Source organism: Syngnathus floridae, chromosome 4 (genome assembly GCF_059516105.1).
Source record: "Syngnathus floridae isolate MCC-2025c chromosome 4, RoL_Sflo_1.0, whole genome shotgun sequence".
NCBI classification, from domain to species: domain Eukaryota; kingdom Metazoa; phylum Chordata; class Actinopteri; order Syngnathiformes; family Syngnathidae; genus Syngnathus; species Syngnathus floridae.
Genome location: NC_142416.1, coordinates 14,337,054 through 14,359,252, shown reverse-complemented (window position 1 = coordinate 14,359,252; position 22,199 = coordinate 14,337,054). Strand labels below are relative to the sequence as shown.

The 22,199-nt window shown below is 39.9% G+C and overlaps 1 protein-coding gene across 3 annotated transcripts in view; it reads left to right on the top strand.

Annotated features, from left to right (window-relative positions):
- Nucleotides 1-21,867, top strand: part of ndst3 (N-deacetylase/N-sulfotransferase (heparan glucosaminyl) 3) — a 36,523-nt gene extending 14,656 nt beyond the window's left edge. For 2 of the 3 annotated variants that reach the window (XM_088372952.1, XM_088372953.1), the window contains exons 5-15: nucleotides 1,072-1,257; nucleotides 5,641-5,769; nucleotides 11,396-11,578; nucleotides 12,671-12,767; nucleotides 14,545-14,668; nucleotides 15,698-15,872; nucleotides 16,939-17,109; nucleotides 17,216-17,325; nucleotides 19,603-19,705; nucleotides 20,566-20,676; nucleotides 21,003-21,867. In XM_088372952.1, the coding sequence (XP_088229078.1) occupies nucleotides 1,072-1,257; nucleotides 5,641-5,769; nucleotides 11,396-11,578; nucleotides 12,671-12,767; nucleotides 14,545-14,668; nucleotides 15,698-15,872; nucleotides 16,939-17,109; nucleotides 17,216-17,325; nucleotides 19,603-19,705; nucleotides 20,566-20,676; nucleotides 21,003-21,032 (1,419 nt within the window). In that variant the 3' untranslated portion in view covers nucleotides 21,033-21,867. Of the gene's footprint in view, nucleotides 1-1,071; nucleotides 1,258-5,640; nucleotides 5,770-11,395; nucleotides 11,579-12,670; nucleotides 12,768-14,544; nucleotides 14,669-15,697; nucleotides 15,873-16,938; nucleotides 17,110-17,215; nucleotides 17,326-19,602; nucleotides 19,706-20,565; nucleotides 20,677-20,997 lie in introns of all 3 variants that reach the window. The other variant, XM_088372954.1, reaches the window with a different exon arrangement.
- Nucleotides 21,868-22,199: the final 332 nt, after the last annotated feature.

Genomic DNA, 22,199 nt, shown 5'->3' with positions numbered 1-22,199 from the left:
AGGTTTTGGAAAAAAATAGCAAGCTCTGAGATGTACTGCCTCACTTACCTCGAATGCAAAATCTCTGCTGCCCACAAATGTCTTTGACACACAAGCACCCCTCCGTGTAAACAGTTAACCCACTAAACACAATCAGCATTATTCCCTTCAGAGTTCCTTAGCCTTGCCTCATCTCCAGAGCCTTTCACTTCTCTCTTGTGCTGCGATAATTCAAACAGGAGCCCTTTGTTGAAAAAATGACCACAGATGCAAATGAGTTTAGTGTCGGGAGCCTCGCCTGACCGACACTTTACTAATCTCCTAAATCCAAACAAATCTTAATACACCCACGGCTAATGGGGCATTCACCTTAATGGTAACCCAGGAGCCATTTTTATCTCTGACTATTTAATCTGAATTCCTCAAGGTAGGATGCTGTTATTGCTGTGCTCTCCTTGCCTCCACTCGGTGTGTATGTATGTGTGTGGAGATAATTTGGATAGCCGTGCAGGGGTGTCACACATAAGCTATGATACAGCGAGGTTGGATGTAGGTTCATGTTATTGAAGGTGAATGTGATCATAAAGTGCAATCCTTAACCTTTATTGCACACACACTCGGCTCGCTCATCTTGTGATGGCGTAAGTGGGTGTGCGGCATGGCGAAGGACATTTGTCTACAAGGTGCTCCCAGAAAACATCCGCCCTCGCAATTGAGCTCATGAACATATCTATTTTTAATTCCCGTTTCTGAAGTTAGGTAGATGAAACTCAAACATTTTGAGTTTTTTCCAAGGACCCCCTCATTATTCTGACGTCAATTGAAAATAACGACCATGTGTGATTCATTTGATGTCACAACCACATTTTAATTGGCTCATAGCTAAGGTAGAGAAAAGACATTGATTTAGTGTAACTATTTTATTGGCATGCACTTAAAAAAAAGGTCAATACATTTTCTTAATTATTTTGCAGACCCCCAATCATGACTTGCAGATCCACACGGGTCCCCATACCTCAGTTTGAGAACCACAAAGTCAAAATGAGGTCAGCTTTCTCCGTGTATTTATTTACAAATGAATTGTGTGTGCAGCAACATGGCATTCCAGTGAATATGGGATACGCAGTGGCCCCCCACCACTCGGGGGTCTATCCGGTCCATCTGCAGCTTTATGAGGCTTGGAGACGAGTATGGAACATCCGGGTGACCAGCACGGAGGAATACCCCCACCTCAAGCCCGCCCGCTACCGCAAGGGTTTCATCCACAGTAACATTATGGTGAGCACACACCCATGCAGCATCCACACATGGAGTATAAAGATTGAATAATTACTCCATATATTTTGATTTATTTGGGTTGCCCACAAAAAAAGGAAAATAAATTCTTTCCAGCACATTCAACAGCATTTGAATCATCTTAAAATTCTTAAAGCAGCGAAATGAGAGATGACTTACTGGAAAGAGACAATCGCTCAGTCGAAACATTGTTTGGATAATTCTGCGGTGTAAAATGTGACTTACTTTGATGCTGCCTGCTCATGCGGCGATTGTTACTTGCATCCATAAACTGAAAATCAATGATCGCATGTGTGTTAGATGTAACCTTGGTGTGTTTGCGCAAATGTGTTATATGAATTGTTTGACCTTGACGAACCATGGCATCTTCCTCTGTGCTATAATTCAATATTTAACAATGGCCAGTGTGGGTTAAGAGGCGAGCAATTCTAGTCTATACAGTATGTGCATTGCTTCATGAGAAGTATGAAGATGCTTCACCAACAAGGGGCTTCTAAATAAGTACATCCGACAAAATAACTCAGAAAAAATTCAAATTGTTATTGTTGAAAATGTTTTCTATTGATGGGAAAAAAATCAACTAAGCAAGACCGAGATCCTTGTGTTTGGTGTTTGTTTGTCTGCCAGAAGGTTTGAAAGGCAGCATTTATCTTTTAATATTGTAAGCGGTTTCTTTGTTTGTTTTTGTACTCCCTTCCAAAAATTGACCGTCAGTCTCTTCTGGTTTTGGGCCTTGTTTGCTTTTCATCAACACAATTAGGGTCTCAGAACACCCACTACCAATTAACATATTTATTTTTTTAAATTTTATCTGCTAATGTTTGTAGCTCCTCCTCCTTCATTAACATGTCAGCCAGGCTCTCTGTCCAGACAATTGCTCTCTTATCTAGAAGGAGGGGGACAATCACCAAAATGACACAAAAATTACTGGTTTCTAAGAGAACGCTTTGACCTGACAAATATAATTTTTAAAATCTGCCTTTATTTCCTGGCTTCTTGTTTTGATGTTGAAAACAACAGCACTTAATTCTTTATAACACATCGCTGACACTTGAACACATCATGTGCTGTTGATTTACTACTATGTGCCAGACTCAGAAGCATTTTCATCCATTAAGCAACTAAGTTCAACAAAAACAACAAAACGTGGTGAAACAAATTGCTCACACTAGTCCTTTAAATTTAAAACTTGTCCACACATAAATAACAACATAACAAGTAAACCAAAAAAAACCACAACTCTCTAAATAACTCTTACATTTGCAGCCAAGAGTTGAATGATTTGGATTTCACACCCCTAAATATAAATAAACCAAAGCATTTTACAGTACAGTTTAAGACTCACATAAAAATGTGTTATCACATGGTGTTTTTAATTTAAAAAATATATTTTGGAACCAGCCACTTAAAGCAAGACAATTAAGCAATCTAGCAGACACAGGAATATTGATCCACTTTTTTTTCTTGTTCAATTAATTGGCAGAATTCATGGGACTAAAGCGTGACTGTTAGCTTAATTTGAGAAATTATCATATGCCAACAACGCCCACTCGGCTTTTTGAATCCTAATCTGTCGTAACAGTCTGAAAATAAAACAAGTAGAAGTATTGCTAGCCTGAATCGAACGACAATCTCCCCGCTGCCGGTGTTCTTTTACAGTCACTTCCTTCTCATGACCTCATGTGATGAAACAGCACATTTTGTCTCTGGCTTGGTTGATGTGATCATTTTTGTGCAGAAATAGGATGCATTGACTATAGGCCCCTGTAGTGATTCTAATGTAGGCAGTTTGGTGACAAATGAAAGAGGCCTTCAAATTCAACGCTTCATTTACACGAGGCGGGATTGTATGACGCAAAAACCCCTGAGGGCAAGATTACTTTTCTTATATTGCCCAGCACTTCAGTGATACTGCAGAGTTGCGGTTATGTCGCGATAAAATGTGATATCATCCATATTTAGCATAGATCCAGTCAGGTCGATAGTAAACCAAGAGGCCCCATAACCTCCATTTCACCCTATGTTTTTGTAATTTCTCTCTATCCGTCTCTTCCTGTTGTGCCTCTCACTTCATCTTTGATGGCTCAGAGGAGGACAGGAAGTCATCTTAAGGTTGTAAAATTGCTCTTCGTGTGTCTGGGAGCAGATTGAGAGACGCCCACTGGACCTGCGGTATCAGAACAAATCAGGCTGAGATATGGGAGATATGGGATTGTGTGCCAGCATATGTGTGTGTTTGTGTGCACCCATGTGTGTGTTTGTGCGCCCATGTGTCTTTTTAAAATGTACTATATCAGTTTGAGCTATAGCTCTGTGGATAATTGGTTTGGTGAAATAGTGCTGAGTGTCTGAAGCTCTGGTGGCCTTCCATCTCTCTCTCGCTCTATCCAAACACAGTCTCTCTGATCTGTGTGTGTCTGTGTGTGTGTTGTCTGAGAGCGAGAGACTGCAGTATTAGATAATATTGATCTCTGAATATTGCAATGATATCTTGCTTTATACTATTGCTCTGTTTAATTCCTCCCACATTCCAACACTTGCACATCAGACGTTTCATCTTCAAGGTGATGCAAAGTGAGACCTTGATGTCACCTGACAAGCATGTCGTCATCCACACGGTGGAAATAACTTTTGCGGCTCATCTGTAGTCCTCGCTCAAACACAAACGATAGACTGACCTGATTTTGATTGGGCAGACCCTCTCGCCACAGACATATTGACTTGTCATCACATGAAAATCACATTAAACTAACAGCATTTAAATGCTACTCCGTTATGCGCCTCATTGCCACCACCTTTCTGGAAGTAATGCGCCTAACATGCCATCCGTTGCGCTTGATTTGATGTTGTTTGAATAAGGTCTGAGCATGGCTGGCAAACCGTGCAGAAGAAGTCGCTGGGTTTGATGAAATTCTCATCTGCCATATAACGTGGCACTTCACAATATCCGTGACCTGTCCTAAGGTACACATCACACATTTTGAAAATTACTGCATGCCAGCTTGACATTGGAGCTGTGTTTCATCTGTTCATCTGTCCGCTTTTTATGCCCTTTGATGAATTATTTGTGCGCTGACGAATATCTGCTTGACATGTTTGTTGCCACGTTGGCGGGCAATTTGTCACCGCAACGTACGAGGCTGCCGCAGTAAATATAAAACGACTCAGCATTTTGTGAAACACGTGCATCTGGTGGAGAATGAGATGAAAAGATTAATGCTGCTCTAATTAATGGCCATTAAATATACAAATAGACTAAGTCTAGCGTGACTGTCTAATGAGGCCACCATCGCTTCCTAAATATAAATAATATAGCAGGGCTCTCAAATGCAATATTGAAGAAAAACAGAATTGATTTGGAAGATTAATAACCTCGTCCTTGTTTGACCTTTCTCTTGATTACCATCCATGTCAGCAAGACTGTTCAATATAAACTTTTATAGAAACTTAGTCAAAGCCAAAACATGTGCTTAACATTGTTGATACAGTAGCTGAAGTGAAACTTGTAACAATGAATGTAAAACAATTTTTTAGAGGTACAAGTAGCTGTAGAAAAATTATTTGTACAATAAATGATAAAAAGTTGATTTTTAAGCAGCAGTGGCTGATGAAAGGATTTGAGTCTCTTTGACAAGAGTGTACCAAGGACTTGTTCCTGCTTTGAAATGTTAAGAACCAAGGATGTAACCGCACTTTACTGACGCACTTTAATATAAGATTCAATGACGATTCAAAACATATCTTAATGCTTTTAATGATTAGTATGCTCTTTTCTTGTACATATGATTAAGGTTATTTTTTTAAAAAATGGTTTCTTGCACTTTTTGCTTTTTGGAGTCATTTTAGTAAGGAACATTTTGTTTCTTTACTTTGATTTGAAATAACTAGATCTTGAATTACAATTGTAATTCTAAAACATTTTCAAATATTTTTTATTTTAATTTTAAAATTTGTTTTGGTTGTGACAAACATCTGCTCCGACGTCACCTCATTTATCAGTAATACAGTGAAAGTGAATATTTTTCAAGTCACTTCACAGTGTGTTCGAGTCTTCTACTTTCAGTTGAGTTAATCCAGACCCCTGAACTACTTTGCCTACCAATATCTAATCTCATTTGAAGTACTAAACATAATTAAGAAAAGAAAACATGTGAGAATGAAAATCCACACATAAATTTTAAAATAAATCCCACACCTTCCCACAATAACGTTGCAAGTAGCAAAGATCATTACAATAAATATAATTTGTTTTTGATGTAACAGTGTTGACTTTTTGCACAAACGGTGTAATAAACAGTTGTCTTGGATTTTCAAGACAACTTTTTCCCATTGATTAATGTCTCTTTGCGTTTGTGTCTTGCATAGGTGCTACCTCGTCAGACGTGTGGCTTGTTCACTCATACCATCTACTATAAGGAATATCCCGGGGGGCCTAAAGAATTGGACAAAAGCATCCGAGGAGGAGAGTTGTTCCTCACTGTTTTGCTCAACCCAGTAAGTCCAAAAAGACACTATATATCATACTTATGTTCACATGAGGATTGTCCACTCTTGTTTGGATCGTTGCAAAGAAATAGAGTTTCAAAAAGGTCCCCTGCTTTTTTGAGTGTGTGACTTTTTATTTTGTTTCGTTTGTTTGCTTTGTGTGCGTGTGTTTTGTCGTCTTGTCCTCACCGATGGCTTCTCGCTGTGAAGATGTGTTCATCTTTCTAATTTAAATTAGGTCTCACCGCAGGGTGGGTTGCTCTTTCCATCTCTTAAACACACACACATGCCCCCGACACATGCTCAAACAGAACAAATTATTTCGACACATACTGCTGTGTGTGTCAGTTCAACTTATTTGTACTTTTTTCACTTGTAATTATTATCTGACGTGTATGTGACAACAATTGCCGACAGGCATACAGATGAACCGTCATCAAGGCCAACATGGAAAAAAAATATATAAAATACTTCAACGCTGAAAGGTTTATTCTCAATAGCCTTTGTGAAACACAAAAGACAACATTCAGCACTGCGCTGACCTTACTTGAGGCCAGGCGACAATAGCAGAAGGTAGTTAAGGTAGTTGAGCTGTTAAGCGTGATGTGTTCACTGGCCATTCAAGTCTAGAAAGCCTTGTTGTAAGTTTGAAAAATAACTCTCGCCCAATGACAGTTGGGATTGACTCAACATGACCGCTACCTGACTCAGAATAAGCAGTTTAGAGGAAGGTTGGTTGGTTTGTTGGTGAAGGTTTGGGTTAACTTGCGGTCGATTATAAGTCCATCCACTCTTATAGATGTCAGTGATGCACATTTTGAATAACAAAATTCTCAAGGCATTGAACTGATCGCAACTGGGTCGCTTTGGTTGTCTTCGAAGATGTTTCGCCTTTCATCTGAGCAGGCTTCTTTAGTTCATGCAAGAATACAATTGATTCAATGCCTCGAGAATGAAATGACCTGGATGAATGAGAATATTCACAGTCATACCAAATAATTAAAGAAGCAGACAACTTGTGAGGCACTTATATGGATTTTCGCTTTTCATAATCATAGATAAAAATGCTCTTTCTGGATCCAGGCCAAAATGTAATCATTTTGTCCCAGGGAAGGACAACTTAAATAATGGACTTACAAAAAAAAAAAGCTATTTTAAATATAGACAGAATACGTGCATACAATCAAAATAAGTTCTCTTAATGTATTTCATTTTGTCAGAATGTATTTCTGATGGGTTTTTTCCCCCCATGGCAAAGGGCTCTTGTATATAAAAATTACCACACAAGCTGCTGAACAGCAGACCATTAACTACCAGAACTACTTTTGTACAAAACATTCAACTCAAAAAAAGAAGATGAATGGCAAACTCAAAACTGGTTTGTGTTTTTGTACAGCTGGACAGTTTTAACCATCACCTTCAATCTCATCATATTGATCGGACTGTAGGTTGACTCATTCCTGATTCCAATGTGATATTGGAGAAGTCGTTAGCCTCGAGTTAACATTCTTTTCCTAATCTGTTGTCGTTTTGGTCCTAATGATTTTATGGTGCAATCATCAGTGAATATAAAATGTCCTATCAATAAATGAATAGAACTTACAATTAGATGTATACATCAGGGCCATCTTTTCATTTACTTTGTATGCCGGTTCTCATCAGCAGCAGCACTCTTACCAATTTTTACATTTCTATTCCACTCTTACCCAGAGACAAACACGTGCACAGGCTAATTATTGTTTTCCTTGTGGTCGTGTTGTCATATGTCGTCTGATACGGGATGGAGCTCATGTTATAGCTCCTAACGAAGTGACCTTTTTTTTTTTAAACACAAAAGCAATTTGAACCCTACATGACAATCCTCTGCCACAACTCACATATACACGCACACACACGCACACGCACGCACGCATGCACGCCATGCACGCCATGCAGCCACTGATGATTCACTTTCCTGTCTCCCTACTAGGTTTCCATTTGCAGAGACAGAAGCTTTCATTAGTGTGTGTGCCTTGCAATCAATAGCGTTCTGAAGCGCGTAGCTTTCATCCCTTTGGGCTTTCCTTTTGTCTGATGATCCACGCGTTGGTAACATTGTCACTTCCCATTCAATGATTTTTAATCACATTTGGCCCATCGTGGCAGTTCAGTGACAACCACCAGCATGTCGGTTGCACGAATGCCGGTTTGTACATCATTTCGATGCCACCTCGCCAATCATTGAGCCCTCCCCCTCCCATCCCCACCACAAGCTTGGCAATTGATTGTCTGACCTGGGCTCTGCAAACAGCCAATAAGGGCAAAGGAGTCCTTGGATAAATGGCCAGGGATGGGGTGGAAAAGCCAAGGGAGGCAGCGGGACAAAGGAGGAGGAGTAGTTGGCAGACAAATTGAGTTTTAATTTTCAGGTCACGGCATCTTATGTTACTTGAGAATCTAGAAGCATACAGAATAGGAGCACACATGCACAGGCCGATGCATGTGTTAATGTTCCCGCATGAGTCTGACTGCATGTTTATCATGTGCGACTTGCTGACATCAGCAAAACGTAGACATTTATCAGGGCTGACATTTACCGATTAGCTCTGCCTTTCTGCTTATTAGCCAAACCCCAAAAAGTCAGCACTAGCCCCTCCCCTGCCTCACTGGCTTCCTGATTTACCAAGACTCTCCTGTCCTGGTAGCTTGACTCATGTCCTCTTCTTTTTTCCCTTTCAATTCCCCAACCAGAGCATCCGAACTTTGCGCACTCATTTTCTTTTTTTTTTTCTTCCCCCCGTTCTCACTTTCACTTTCTCCAGTATCCTGCTGCTAACCTCTAATAGCCTTGGCAGCTATACACACACACACATCCACAAACACACATGATGCAGCAACAGGGAGAAATTACATAGTGGGAGCAAAGCAGTAAAACATAGCAGAATGGAAAGACACAGTAGCTGTTGACTGGAGCGGACAGAATAAATTGAATTGGAATCATTTGCTGTATTGACATTCAGCTTTCGATTATCCACTGTGGAGAGAGAGATAGCTAAATGGGCTTAGAGAGAAAAGAGAGAGAGGCAAGGGCAAGAGGAAGGGAGAATGAAACCATGCGGGGGAGCGGCTTTCTTTTTAGTAGCAATAACAATTCAATCAAGGAGAATTGTATGTGGAACTAAGTGGTTGGTAATGGGGAATAGGCTGATAAACATCCAACAGTGGATGAATGGATGGATATATGCACTATAAGGACAAGTTGTGATTACACCCACTGGATGTTGAAGAAACGAGGAGAAGAAAGATTGGAGCTTGTCTCTATATTTTGCCAACAACCAATGGATGGACGGATGAATGGATGAATGGATGGATGGATGGATGGACGGACGGACAGACGGATGGATGGATGGATAGATTTTGAATTCAGAATAGCCTCCTCGCCCACAATAGATGTAAACAGTGGATGATGGGTCAGATGGATGATAGCTGGATGACTGGATGAGACGAGAGACTGAAATATGCTTAACAAACGGCAAAAAAAAAAGTAATTTCTCCCAATCAGGCACTCATGTTAGCAGAGGTTACAACATGTCATAACGGAACTACATGACCGGCCTAATCCTACAAGATTTTACATGTAGTGTGTGTGTGTGTGTGTGTGTGTGTGTGTGTGTGTGTGTGTGTGTGTGTGTGTGTGTGTTTGTCTTGATGGATTTTGAAGAACATCACTCCATGTAGTCGTGACATGCTTGATCAGAGCATCTAGGTCAATGTGAAGTGGGAATGGGGAAGAAAACATAAACTGATGTTTTGGGGCAGACCAAGGCTCTCCAGCAAGACGTTCAGAGATGAGAGAGGAGTGCAGAATTGAAAATGTTTGCGTGGGAGCATCAGGAGACAAGAGACACGGGACAAAGATTAAAAGAGGCAGGCGGGGTGCTTGGCTTTATTTTTCTCAGGTTTTCAAACTTTTACTCTCAGTCCATGAATGATTTCAGTGTAATCCCAAGGTTCAAGTACTAGAAGTGTATTCTTTATTAAAGGTACAAATGGGCCTTAGTGCCATCCAACATGCAAGAAATTACGCACCACAGTGGATATTAGGGAAAAAAAAGATTTACGGTTAATTAAATTCGAGGCCACTGTGGGTCGTTCCACTGTGTGGGTTTGGATCTGCCACTGTGTCAAGTGGCTTCTTAAATTCCGGCCTACCAAGGTTACATTCTCTTTCTTTTCCTTTATGTTCTTTATATGTTCACACCCTCTTCCTTTTTTCTGCAGCGCTCCAATTCGAAATGCAATCAGCCTTTGTGTTTGCCTGTTTTTTTTAATTTGCCAGCCAATGCTCAACCTCTATAATTAATGTTTCCATGTTAGTATCCATTTAGCTTGTCTTTTTCTGTGACCTGCCAAAGCATTATCATCTACTGGGAGAACATACATCACTTTTTGATCAACTCGCCTGCTTCATAAAAGAGAGAGTCTTTAAAACCATCTTATTTACATCACTGTGTATCTATTTTATAATGTCCACATTGTGCTCCTCGCCTCCCTCCCTCACCCTAACCCATCTGCTTCGCGCCACCGGCAATATTTCTTTCAGATCCCAAATGTGAATGGATGTCTCCTGTAAGAGACTGTCTGGTTCAATTTTGCACATCTCCAAGAATTCACATCCATGAAAGAGGAGGTTTCCACCCTGTGATTCAGAGGAAAGAGATTTAGTGGCTTCATCTGTGTCCTTCCGCTATGTTACCGCAGCCACCCTTCTAGATTCTGATGAAAAAGGATGAACGATTCAGCTGGGAGAGGCCAACGTGAGGCAGACCCACTTAATTGTAACGCCTACACGTCGGCCCTTTGTGCACACAGAATGTCTGTTGTCGCCGCCGTCAAAAGGACGCGAGCCCACACATGGTCACATCGGTATTGCGGGCCTTGGTATTCACGACAGCTTTCTAGGTTGGCCGGATGCTGATCCGTCAAACCCCAACGCTGTCGCTTTCTATCCGCGCCAACCTTCATGCTTTAAAACTGAGCCCCGACGGTCCTCTGTGTGTGCCTGTGTGCACGTGTGCGTGTGTATGCGAGTGTTCACATCCTCAGCCCTAAATATTCTGACACACAATCCCTCGTGCACACACCCAACAAATAATTCATGTCTTAATGGCTAATGTTACCATTCCTTCCAGACATTCCCCATGTCCTCCAATCACAAAAGAAGAATGCATGTGTGTGTGCGTATCTCTTGTGTCTTTGATCATCCTGTAAGAGCACCAATGCAGACAGGCGCAACACCACCCCCCCGCTAACCCCCTTCGGTCCTCCCGTCCCCCCCAAACACTACGCGTGTGAATTTCCAAGTGTCTGCTTTTTCATCTCGAAGCTGCACTCAGTGTTACATAACTAAATGAGCCTTTTTCCACTTTGCAAAGTGATAACAAATATTGATTCCCACTGGACAGGTGCTCTGACTTTTAAATAATCTGTTTGCCTTCCTACGCAGTCGATTGGATTGCCTGTGTTACCTCAATCCCACACAAACAGAGAATTTTGAAAATTCAATTTGGACTTTATTACAGTTTCACACAGGCATCCCACTTTTGGCTTTATTCTTAATCCTTTTCTCTGTCTTTTCTTTTTTCCTCCTCCGCAGATCAGTATATTCATGACTCACCTGTCCAACTACGGCAATGATCGTCTCGGACTCTACACATTCGTCCACTTGGCCTCTTTTCTTCGCTCGTGGACAAACCTAAGGCTCCATACACTTCCTCCTTCTCAGCTGGCACACAAATACTTCCAGCTGTTCCCTGAACAGAGGGACCCACAGTGGCAGGTGTGCTTGTGTTGTTGTATTTGGGATGCATTTTTCTTTAAGAGCACATTTTAAGGAAAATGTTACTTTATAATTGCTTGTATACAAATATTTACATTTGGCAATGAGATCTGCTGTCTGAACTGCACACATGCACACGAATAGGCTTGCATTTCTCTAAGCCCAATATGTCTCATTTAAAGCAACAGTAAGAACATTTTGTTTTGGTCTACTCTTGGGCTCCCCCTACAGGCATGAGTGCTTCCCTCATGAATAATTCACTCACTAATTTCCATACCAACTCCTCAAGATTTGATTTAGGAAAAAGATGTAATGTAATGGTCAAATGTTACAGCATGTGATCAACACTTAAGTCATTTGTGTTCCAGTCTTGCGGAAAAAATAGATATCTGCTCATGTTGTCAGAATCAGCCTAGAGACTCTTTATTGTCCTTAAGAGGGAATTTGATGACGCAGCGTATGCATATAAAGGACAAGGCACAAAATTAAAATATAACATTAATTAAATTACATAAACTCTAATGTTCAATCCAGAACTAAACAATTATCATTTATGGCCCAAAAAAATGCAACGTTCACATTTTGAAATAAGCAATGGTCGCTGAGAACATGAGCAATAAAGGCAGTTGCCATTAAGTAAATGAATTGCACTTTGGATAAATGAAAACTAGGAGCCTTTTTGTCCTCCTCCCAGGAGCCCGAAAGCGATGGCCTGAGGGCAAAAGCTCAAACTAATTTTAGAGTGGATGAGTAGGTCAAATCAAAACAGCATTAGCCTTCTTCAGGACCTCTCTGTAGCAGACAGGAAAGAGTCCAGCTTGCTGACTTCCTACTTTTTGTCCACCGAGACTACACACAATATAAAATGGACCTTGGGTTGTCCGCTCATTGGATACGTGATCTACATTTAGGTAGATGATCTGGGTGATGATGTGAAATTACATGTTGTTGATTGAAAGATTAAACACTGTTATTGCCAATGAGTGTGCACTCATGCAGCTGCAAGGCCTCTTTCAATAATACATGCATGTTTATGCATATGTTACAGTTATATGGCATATAAGCACTCATCCGTTGTCTATCCTCCCGCAGAACCCGTGCGATGACAAACGACACAAAGATATCTGGTCGAAAGAGAAGACCTGTGATAGATTACCCAAATTCTTGGTGGCAGGACCACAGAAAACAGGTGAGCCCTTCATAACAGACGAGCAGGCTCTTTTGCGTGCTTTGTCAGAAGAGATGGATTAGTGAATTAGATATTGAAAGAAAACCAATCTGCTGTGCAAACAATAGCACAGCTTTTAGCCTCCAGGACTCAGCAGCCCCTTCCCGCTTCCACCTGTCATTGTCACGTATACCATGATGGACTGAGAAAACGTTGCAAGACTTGAATACGGAGAAACTGGCGGGTAAAAAAAAAAAAAAAAATCCCACTGTGCTCTATATTTCAGGCAAACAGGGCTGCCGTGGCCGCCGGGAACATGGTGTAATTGTATCCTAGCCATTAAAAGTTCTGCTCTCTATTATATGACTTTCTTTTTATTTATGGCCCTGAAAACACACGTTTGCCAAGTATTATAGTGCAATATTAACCATCCACACAATAAATTACAAATTACATAATCTGCCTTTACAAGATAATAATGCCCTGTTTGGGGTTACGCAATTAGGGAAGTATTAATTAAACAAGATGTTGGATTATCCAGTGCTGTTGAATTTCACAGCATCATCTTTAGGGCTTCATCTAATATTTCTCATTTTCAATTAGAGTTCACCAAAATATTGATAATGGTCTCATGGATGCAGTGCAGTTCTAATTACTGCAAACTACAAACTCAATGAAAACATATTGTCAAACTAAGCAACAAAAATGGATGGATAAATCAATAATTCTGCAACAACAGGTGATAATGCTCTGACTGGTCAGTATAGTGACTTTATACAGTAGCTGCAGAAAGGTAGCTACTCTGTATACAAGGCCATTCTCCAGACAATTCACCAGACCCAATTATTTTAATCTATCCATATCTCTGGATCCTGGAAATGGGAGACTATCATTCTCCTCACATGCTATTTTATTTGGAGGTATAGAACTGAGCATACTCCTCTCATGTCTTTTATTTTCCATTTAAACAGTCCTTTAAAGATACCAACAAAAAAGATACCATGCTTAAAAAAAAAACATTCGCCCACCACCTGATGTTTATGTCAAAGCTGCCTTACATTAACAGCAATGAAAAATACTTTTTTTTTTCTGAAGCCATTATTACATCAGTGAATAAGATTTTTAACTAAATGTTATTTAATAATAAAGCCGCATGGGACCGTAACAATTAAAAAATACTCAGTGCTGTTTTACATTACTGCAAAGCACATCAACAACAATAAACATTGTTGAATGATGTGTTACGATATTGAATCTAATTGTAAAGGTGTAGTTAATGGAGTAGACACTTCATTGCGGGTGTAGAATTAAAACTCTGCACGGGCCTTTGCACACAGGATTGCCTGCTCGTAATGCAATGAATTCTTTACTACCATAATTAGTTCTTAGCACGAGGGGTGTGAAGGTCTCTGTAATGGCGCTAATTAACCAGGTGTTGATATTATGACGGCCGGTCGCTACGGTAACGGGAGCATTCCAGCAGCTATAATTCAAACACTTTTTTTTTTTTTTTTAATGGTATCCCTTGTATGTCAGAAAGGTCGGTGCTAAATTAGAGGCTGAACAAATTTGGGAGGAGACGTGCTGCTGATAAAAGGGATGCACAAGAAAGTTTGGGAATATTTTAATGGGCATACTTGTGATCATGAGAGACACGTGCACGGTGCATTGTCAGCAGGTTTACTGGTGGAGGGAGGAAAGTATCGGGTATGGCGGCTGAAAATATGACATCTGTGACACATGCACACTGCTCAACTGAATTAATGAGCCCCTTTATGAATTATGCTCTTTCTTGCAGGGACAACAGCACTTTATCTTTTCCTCCTCATGCATCCCTCCATCTCCAGCAACTTCCCCAGTCCAAAGACTTACGAAGAAGTCCAGTTTTTCAACACCAACAACTACCACAAAGGAATAGACTGGTGGGGAGACACACACTTTGCTATCTTTTAATGTCCCTTGCCTGAGTTGTTTTTATTTTTATTTTATATTTATTTCCTGATTGCCTAGAACCTAAGAAGAAGGGAACGGTTACAAACAAGGCATTCCATAAAGAAGACCCATTTCTCCTTCCAGCCTTGAATGACACATAAAGCATTTGGTTCTCTTCAAAATGTTCCTTTGAAGCTTTAAAAAAAAACTCGGAGTTATACATGGGTCTAAATTGACCAGTAAATGGGTCGTTTTGCTGGCAAGCATACAGATGACACATACTTGAAAGTCATCTGTTAGAATTTTAATGTCAAGTCAATTTCGAGCTTTTTTTTTTTTTAAAGTTTGGAAATTACTTTTACAACTTTACGACTTTGAGGACATCAGTATAGCTCCATCTGGTACAATCTGCAAGTTATTGCCATTTTTTTGTTAGAATATGTAGGGAAAAGAGGTTATGTGTTCCACCAGCCATTCTCCACTATTATTTGAAAGTGATTGCACATTTGCACCATGGAAACTACTGAACTACTTAGTGATAAGGTTAATGATATTGATGTTTTGAAGAAAAAAAAAAAAATCACAAACATCATCCCTCCAATTATCATTTTTTTTCTTCTATATTCTGCTATAAGTAGTGTAGACATTCTGCTGAATGCCGGCTGGGCTTTTATTCCAATCCGTTCATCTGTTTTGAAAAGCAAACGTAGTGTGTTTACGTTACTTAAATACAGTTATCACCCTGTCGAACAAATGAAACATCAATGTCACTTGCCGGTCATAACATTTTATTTGTTACAAAGGGTGTCTCCAAGTCTCACTAATTTACTGGACCATGCGTTGTCTGGTCCGTCACATAGGACCAGTTTGTCTTGGATAACTCTGCCAGGGACATAAAGTCCCAGACAACTAAGCTCCAAGGATCATTGGGACGCACATACCGATAAGCTGACAGTTCAGGGAAGAGATGTTGCAAAGAAAACAAAAATGTAAGGAAGTGTTTGCATCTCTTTCCGTAGGTATATGGAGTTTTTTCCTGTACCCTCCAACATCAGCACGGACTTCCTGTTTGAGAAAAGTGCCAACTACTTTCCTTCAGAGGAGTCCCCGCGGCGCGTCGCAGCTCTGCTGCCCAAGGCCAAGATCATCACCCTTCTCATCAATCCCTCGGATCGAGCCTACAGCTGGTACCAGGTGCATGCATACACACATACAGAATAAACAACTTGGCCACTTCATTGGATTGAGATCAAATGTACAAGAGCTGTCAAATAAATTTTGCTTTTACAAAAACTAAGATGCTGTTGACAATGTCGGGGGAGTTGAAATTGTCTCTCTGTGCTTATTATTTTATGTTGTTTAGCAACAGCACTCTTACTCTCTAAATAGAAGTATAGATTGACCGAAAAAAGAATAAATATTGATTTAACTTCTGTATGGAGCTAAAAGTACGGGCTCTGAAATGCACTTGGGTGAAAAAGTAACATTGAATATCTACTATCTATTATTTACAATTACAGTTTTTATAAGTTGGACAATGAGAAAAAGATCTTTTGGACTTTTCATGTCCCTCATGTTACACGTCTCTTGTTAAGAGTTATAGTAGCTAAAGTTAGCTCAACTTATATGCTATCAAAACAAGGATTTGTTTTGTCAAATTGACTAAGAATAACAATTGAAAACACACACGTTACTTGTATGTGTTTTTTCAAATGTGAGAATTTTTGAAATACCAGAAGCTGGTGGTTGTTAAGCTGGCACATGACTCAAGAGATTCGCCAGACATCATTCTTGGAGATAAAAACAACAATCAATTTTCTTAAATTGGGGCATGGACGGGCAATATCTTGTTTCTCCAAATCAATTCCCATCACTATTAATGCTCCCCAATTCATGTTCTTCCATATCTCTCATATCTGTTATCTCTGCCTCAGTCAATCAAGTCTAGTCACATTTTTTTACAATGCCATCACAGACATCTATTTTGATAAGAGTGAAGGATATATATATATATATATATATATATATATATATATATATATATATATATATATATATATATATATATATATATATATATATATATATATATATATATATATATTTAATTAGACATTAAAAATAAAAAACTGTCAGAAAAAGAAATACTCATATATGCACATATGAGAAATCTTTAAGTGTACTTCTTTTCTTCTCACCACAGCTAATAAGAGTTAATAATCCTACGATAATACTCTCAACGTTATTTTTGTCACCCCAGCATCAGAGAGCTCATGAGGACCATGCGGCACTCCGCTTTACCTTCTACGATGTCATCAGCGCCAGGTCAGGCGCCCCGGCAGAACTGCGTTCCCTGCAGAACCGCTGTTTGAACCCTGGCCTGTATGCCACGCACCTTGAGAGATGGCTCACGTACTACCCTGCTAACCAGGTGCCTTATCCTTCGTGTTCAACATGCTTGTCTGTGTCACTGCATTTTAAAATATCAAAATTTCCAAATGCAATTACGTTTTGTTTTGGTTTTTTTCTCCTTATAGGTAATGATCATCGACGGCCATCAGCTGAGAGCAGACCCTGCTGCTGTCATGGATGAAGTCCAAAAGTTTCTGGGAGTCACTCCTCATTTCAACTACTCACAGGCTCTCACGTAAGTCATGCGTCCTTGACATCCCATAAAGCAACACTTCACACTTTATATAGACTAAAGAATCAAGCTGGTACACCCACGGGACTTAATAATGGAAGAAAATGGAGTCGGTTCACCTTTGCAATTATTCGAACATGATTTAGGAATGTGTGGGAGAACTGTGTCCATTCATCCAGACATATCTGATGTCAAATGACAGAGCCTAATTAGCTAATTTAACCAAATTAACACATTTTTCTTGCAAGAATAATTTGCTACCTTTATCTCCTTAGCAACGCTCTCACAATCAACTTTCAAACAGCCTTGCTTCCGCAGGCAGCATATTTTTGTCTCAAGCTGTGCGAATAAATATGAAGTTAATCCAGCTCACTGTGCCAGTCCAAATCACGACAAAAACAATAAAAATACACGAATGTTATAAGGTTCATTACACAGACTTTGACGTCTTTCAGTCTATTTATTTATTTCTTGCCCTTTATAGTTGAGATTTGCATCCGCAAATGCGTTCATTTTAAGACAGTGGCGCATAAATACAAATATGGCACATGACTTAAACCCCACCTTAGATGTGTTTTTGAAGGAGTGGCACATAATTTAAGTAGTATTTGTGATCTAATGATTTCATATGATAAATCTTGCCCACTTGGCATTTTTGCTGACTTAAATCCCAATGAGAGGAAAACTGCTTAGATTTGGCCCAATTATCAACTCCACTCCCATTCGCATTTGATATCATGGCCATTGATCTTTTTGCATTCTAATACAACTCAAAAGAGGTTATTTGCACTCTTTTTCACCTTTTAAGAATTGGAGAATTGAATATCTAGGCCCTCCGTTTCATTGATCTTTTTGCATTTTAGTACAACTCAAAAGAGGTTATTTGAACTCTTTTTCACATTTTAACATGAGAGAATTACTAAACGGTTTATTAGTCAAGCATTGCTCATCAGAATGCAGCCTGTCTCTCTTCTCCAGACAGGGGTGTCTCAAGTTTTGTACATGGGGACAGAGAGCGCCTCTGTCAAAGATAGCAGACTGACATGCATATAAAATAATGTGCAAAGAGATGCATCTTGACAGGAGTGTGACAAAGTGTGTGTGAATGTCTATGTGTGTATGCATGGTGGGGAGCACAGACAGTCACCAAAAAAAAAAGCCCCTTTTTTTTTTTTGTCTTGTTCTTTTGACATGGCAGCAGCCTGACAGCTCCTCAACAACAAAGCCTTTTTATTTAATCTTTTCTTCCTCCTGTCTTGTCAAATGGAGAAAAAGAACACTTGATGAGAACACCAAATGATGCATGAAGATAACCAGTAATATTTGCGTCTTTCATTCACATCTACGTTTGCCAAAGAGCAGGGCTGGGAAACACAAGGAAATTACTGGGACCTCCGAATGTCTAATAAAAACAGATTAATAGTGTTTTTCTTGGATTTGAAGAAATTATTATTTACACTTACCTTATTATTACACTTACCTAATTTTTTCTTCTCTTGATGGTCTTGAAATAAATTACATTTCCACTGCATCTTCAAACCAAGACTGTCACCCTTAGGAGTAAAGAAATATGACAAGTGTTTCATGAAGCTTCATTTCTCCATCACTATATACTTTAGTTCCAGTAACTAAAGTACAATTAAAAGGTTCACTAATAATAAAATAATACGTATGTCATAGCTCAGTACTGTATTCTTTTTAATTTAACAAAAGCAGGTATACTGTAGCTCGATATAGCTTTTCCTATTGTAGCATAATAATAATAATAATAATAATAATAATAATCCTGCTGTATGGATACTGTGCTGTAAAACAAAAGTTATATTGCACAGTATCCACTATTATGGCAGATGATGCTGCCATATGGATACTGCATTGAAAAAGTCACTGATACAATACATTCTGATATTGATGTTGTGTCTCATATCTACTTAGTAAAGCACATAATGTACACTTCCTTCGCCCAGGCTGAACAATCCTTATTGGATCAACACCGAATAGTAGTTAGGACTCAGACTTCATTTAGGTCAGGCAATTTCCCAGTTATAGACTTTCTGTTTCTTTCCAACTGGTCTCTTCTGTAATAGAAAACATGCCTCAATTGTCCGTTTTGTCATTATCTTCAACAAATACAAAATGCTGTTAATTTGCAATCATGAATGGGTAAAATGATCTGATTTGTCTACACCTGTTGTGATTTATCACTTTAGATTGTCCAGAGGCTGGTTAGTGTGAATATATGTATATTAAAATATTCCTCCTTATTTTCTTCCTATCCAGTTTTGATCCTCAAAAAGGATTCTGGTGCCAGCTCCTTGAGGGAGGAAAGACAAAGTGTTTGGGGAGGAGCAAAGGACGAAAGTATCCTCCTATGGAACCAGAGGTAAACACATTCACTCTGCCAACATTTCAAATTTTATTATGTATTGATTGAACGGTAGTGGGAAGCGTAGCTAGTGGGGGGGCTGCAATGTGACAGACAGTGACTGTCAACAGGCATCACTTCTCCCAGGGTGGTCAGTGTGCAGTAAACACAGCCAAAGTAACACATCATTAGGAACCCTCAGTAATGACACAACACCCTCGAGAGAGAGGCAGGGTGGTAAAATTAGGAGGTGAGAAGGAGAAAATCCAATCTATAAATCTTTGTCCAGGCCAGTGATTCTACAGAGGGTGGCCAAATCACACATTTGCTCTCAAATGAAGATGAGTGCACATGGATTCAATCCATCTTTTACACGCAGTCACACATGGCTAATGGGTGTAGCGTATTCACCTGTAATTAAACTGTGGGCCAGCAGCTTCCACCAGGAATGATGTAGAAGAGACATCAGGATTTATTCAATGACCATTTTAATAATGTGGCTTCTTACTGAGATTGGAATAAGTCAATCATCATTTACTATATTTATTGTGCAGTGTAAATTGGTCTGCATTTATTTCTGTCCTTTGACCTTGGCTGGATTGTAGCAAGTATCAATATTCCTCCAAACCTGTTGAGTCAAGGCGCATTTGAAAAATCTTGCGGTGCACCAACAAATGACAAATGTCTCAAGTATTGATATCCGGATGTAATGAATATGATGTCTGTAGTTCATAAATGCACTTTCCCCCAAACTGAGTGACAACATCATATTAAGATAAAAAACAAGTGCGCTGAGATATTGCTGCAGGAAATCAATCAATTTCACTTTATTTGGCCTTAAAATATTCACCAATTACTAATATATATTTTTTGTCCAGGCTCGGGCATATCTGTCCAGGTACTACAGGGAACACAACGTGGAGTTGTCAAAGCTGTTGCATCGCCTCGGACAGCCTCTTCCCTCCTGGCTGAGAGAGGAGTTGCAGAAGGTCAGCCGCATTCGACTCACCCAAGCTCAGGCAGACGGACGGACTGGTTTAGGATTCAGAATACCCCCCTCTGCCCCAATAGATGTAAATAGAGGATGATGGGTCAGACAGACAGACAGACTGGCTGACCGACCAACTCACTGACTGACTGACAGACGGATATAGAGACAGATGGACAGACAGACCGACAGACGGCTAAAGTATATTTATAGCAAAAGCCTGAATGTTTTTTTTTATATATTGTGAAGTGCAACTTACTTTTCGACCCTTCTTTACCCTTTCCTCTGCCCACATCCATTCGTTCTTTACCTCTTTCTTAAGGTTAGATAACCTTTGCATCCATGAGCCGGCGTTAAAGGCTACAGGTGAAACAGTACGGAGCAAACCTGGAGCACCCTCAGACGCACTCTCCAGCAAACCCCGAGGGCAAGACGAGGAACGTGAGGCCTTGTTTCACACCTCTGAAAGGCAAAGAAGTGAAGAGAGGGCAACAAAATTGAAACAGTTGGGCTGGGGTGGAAGGATGAATGGTTGGAGCGGCTTGAAAGTCACTGAGGACAAAGAGTTCATCAAAGTGGAACTCTCACGCAGACCTGCAGTAAGGTTTTGTGTGATTTTCACCTTTAATTTATCACACCGGAACAGCGCTGGTCAGCTGTGTGAACCCCGTCATGTGCACTACTTCTTCAAAGCTAAAATGAAAGAAAAAAAGATGGAAAAAAAACCACACAAAATCCCTTTCGTTTCTTGTGTTGTTCCTGCCACATTAGGAATACGAAGAAGGGGCATCGTCTCAGGGTGTGTGGCCGCCTGTTGTTTGATTTTCTTTGAGTTTGTTTGTTCAGAGTGAAAGTAGTTGCTAGTAGATCTGGCAGCCTCGTTCACTTCAGAGATGTCACCCCAGGCTGTCTCTAGAAAATAAGAAGTGGGAAGGCGCGTTGAGGTAAGAGGTCTGTACGTTACTTTCTAGCATGAAGAAGAAAATAGCGCATCCATTCTACAAGGTTGGTGGTGTCATTGCTGAAGACAGCAGCAAAGGCAATCGACCAAAACGAGCGTATGATGCCTGGTTGTCCCCCCCCCCCCCCCCTCATCCCCGACCCCCTCCTTATAAGTTGTTTACCTTCAGTTTTATGACAACAATCTTAAAATGTCAAAAATAAAAACCAAAATTAAAAGAAATGCATACGATGGAACTCGTTTGTGTTTTCTTGCTGTCGTGTTTGCAGCATGGAGTCACCATATAATGAATGAAAGAGATTGCAGAGGTTCAAACTGTTGTCAAAGTTGGATTGTTTTCATCGTAAAATATGAACTTTTTGTGAGAAGCCTTGAATAAAATGAAAGAATACGAGAAGGATTTAAAGACAAAGCAGGAAAAATGAAACAAGGCAGCTATGAAAAAAGCCATTGCTTGTAAAATGGAGGGAGAGCGAGTGATAAAGGAGTTCGGAAATGTTACCCAGCAGTTGATACAATCTGTTTACTCCATAGACTCACCGGCCACAGTATTAGGTACACCT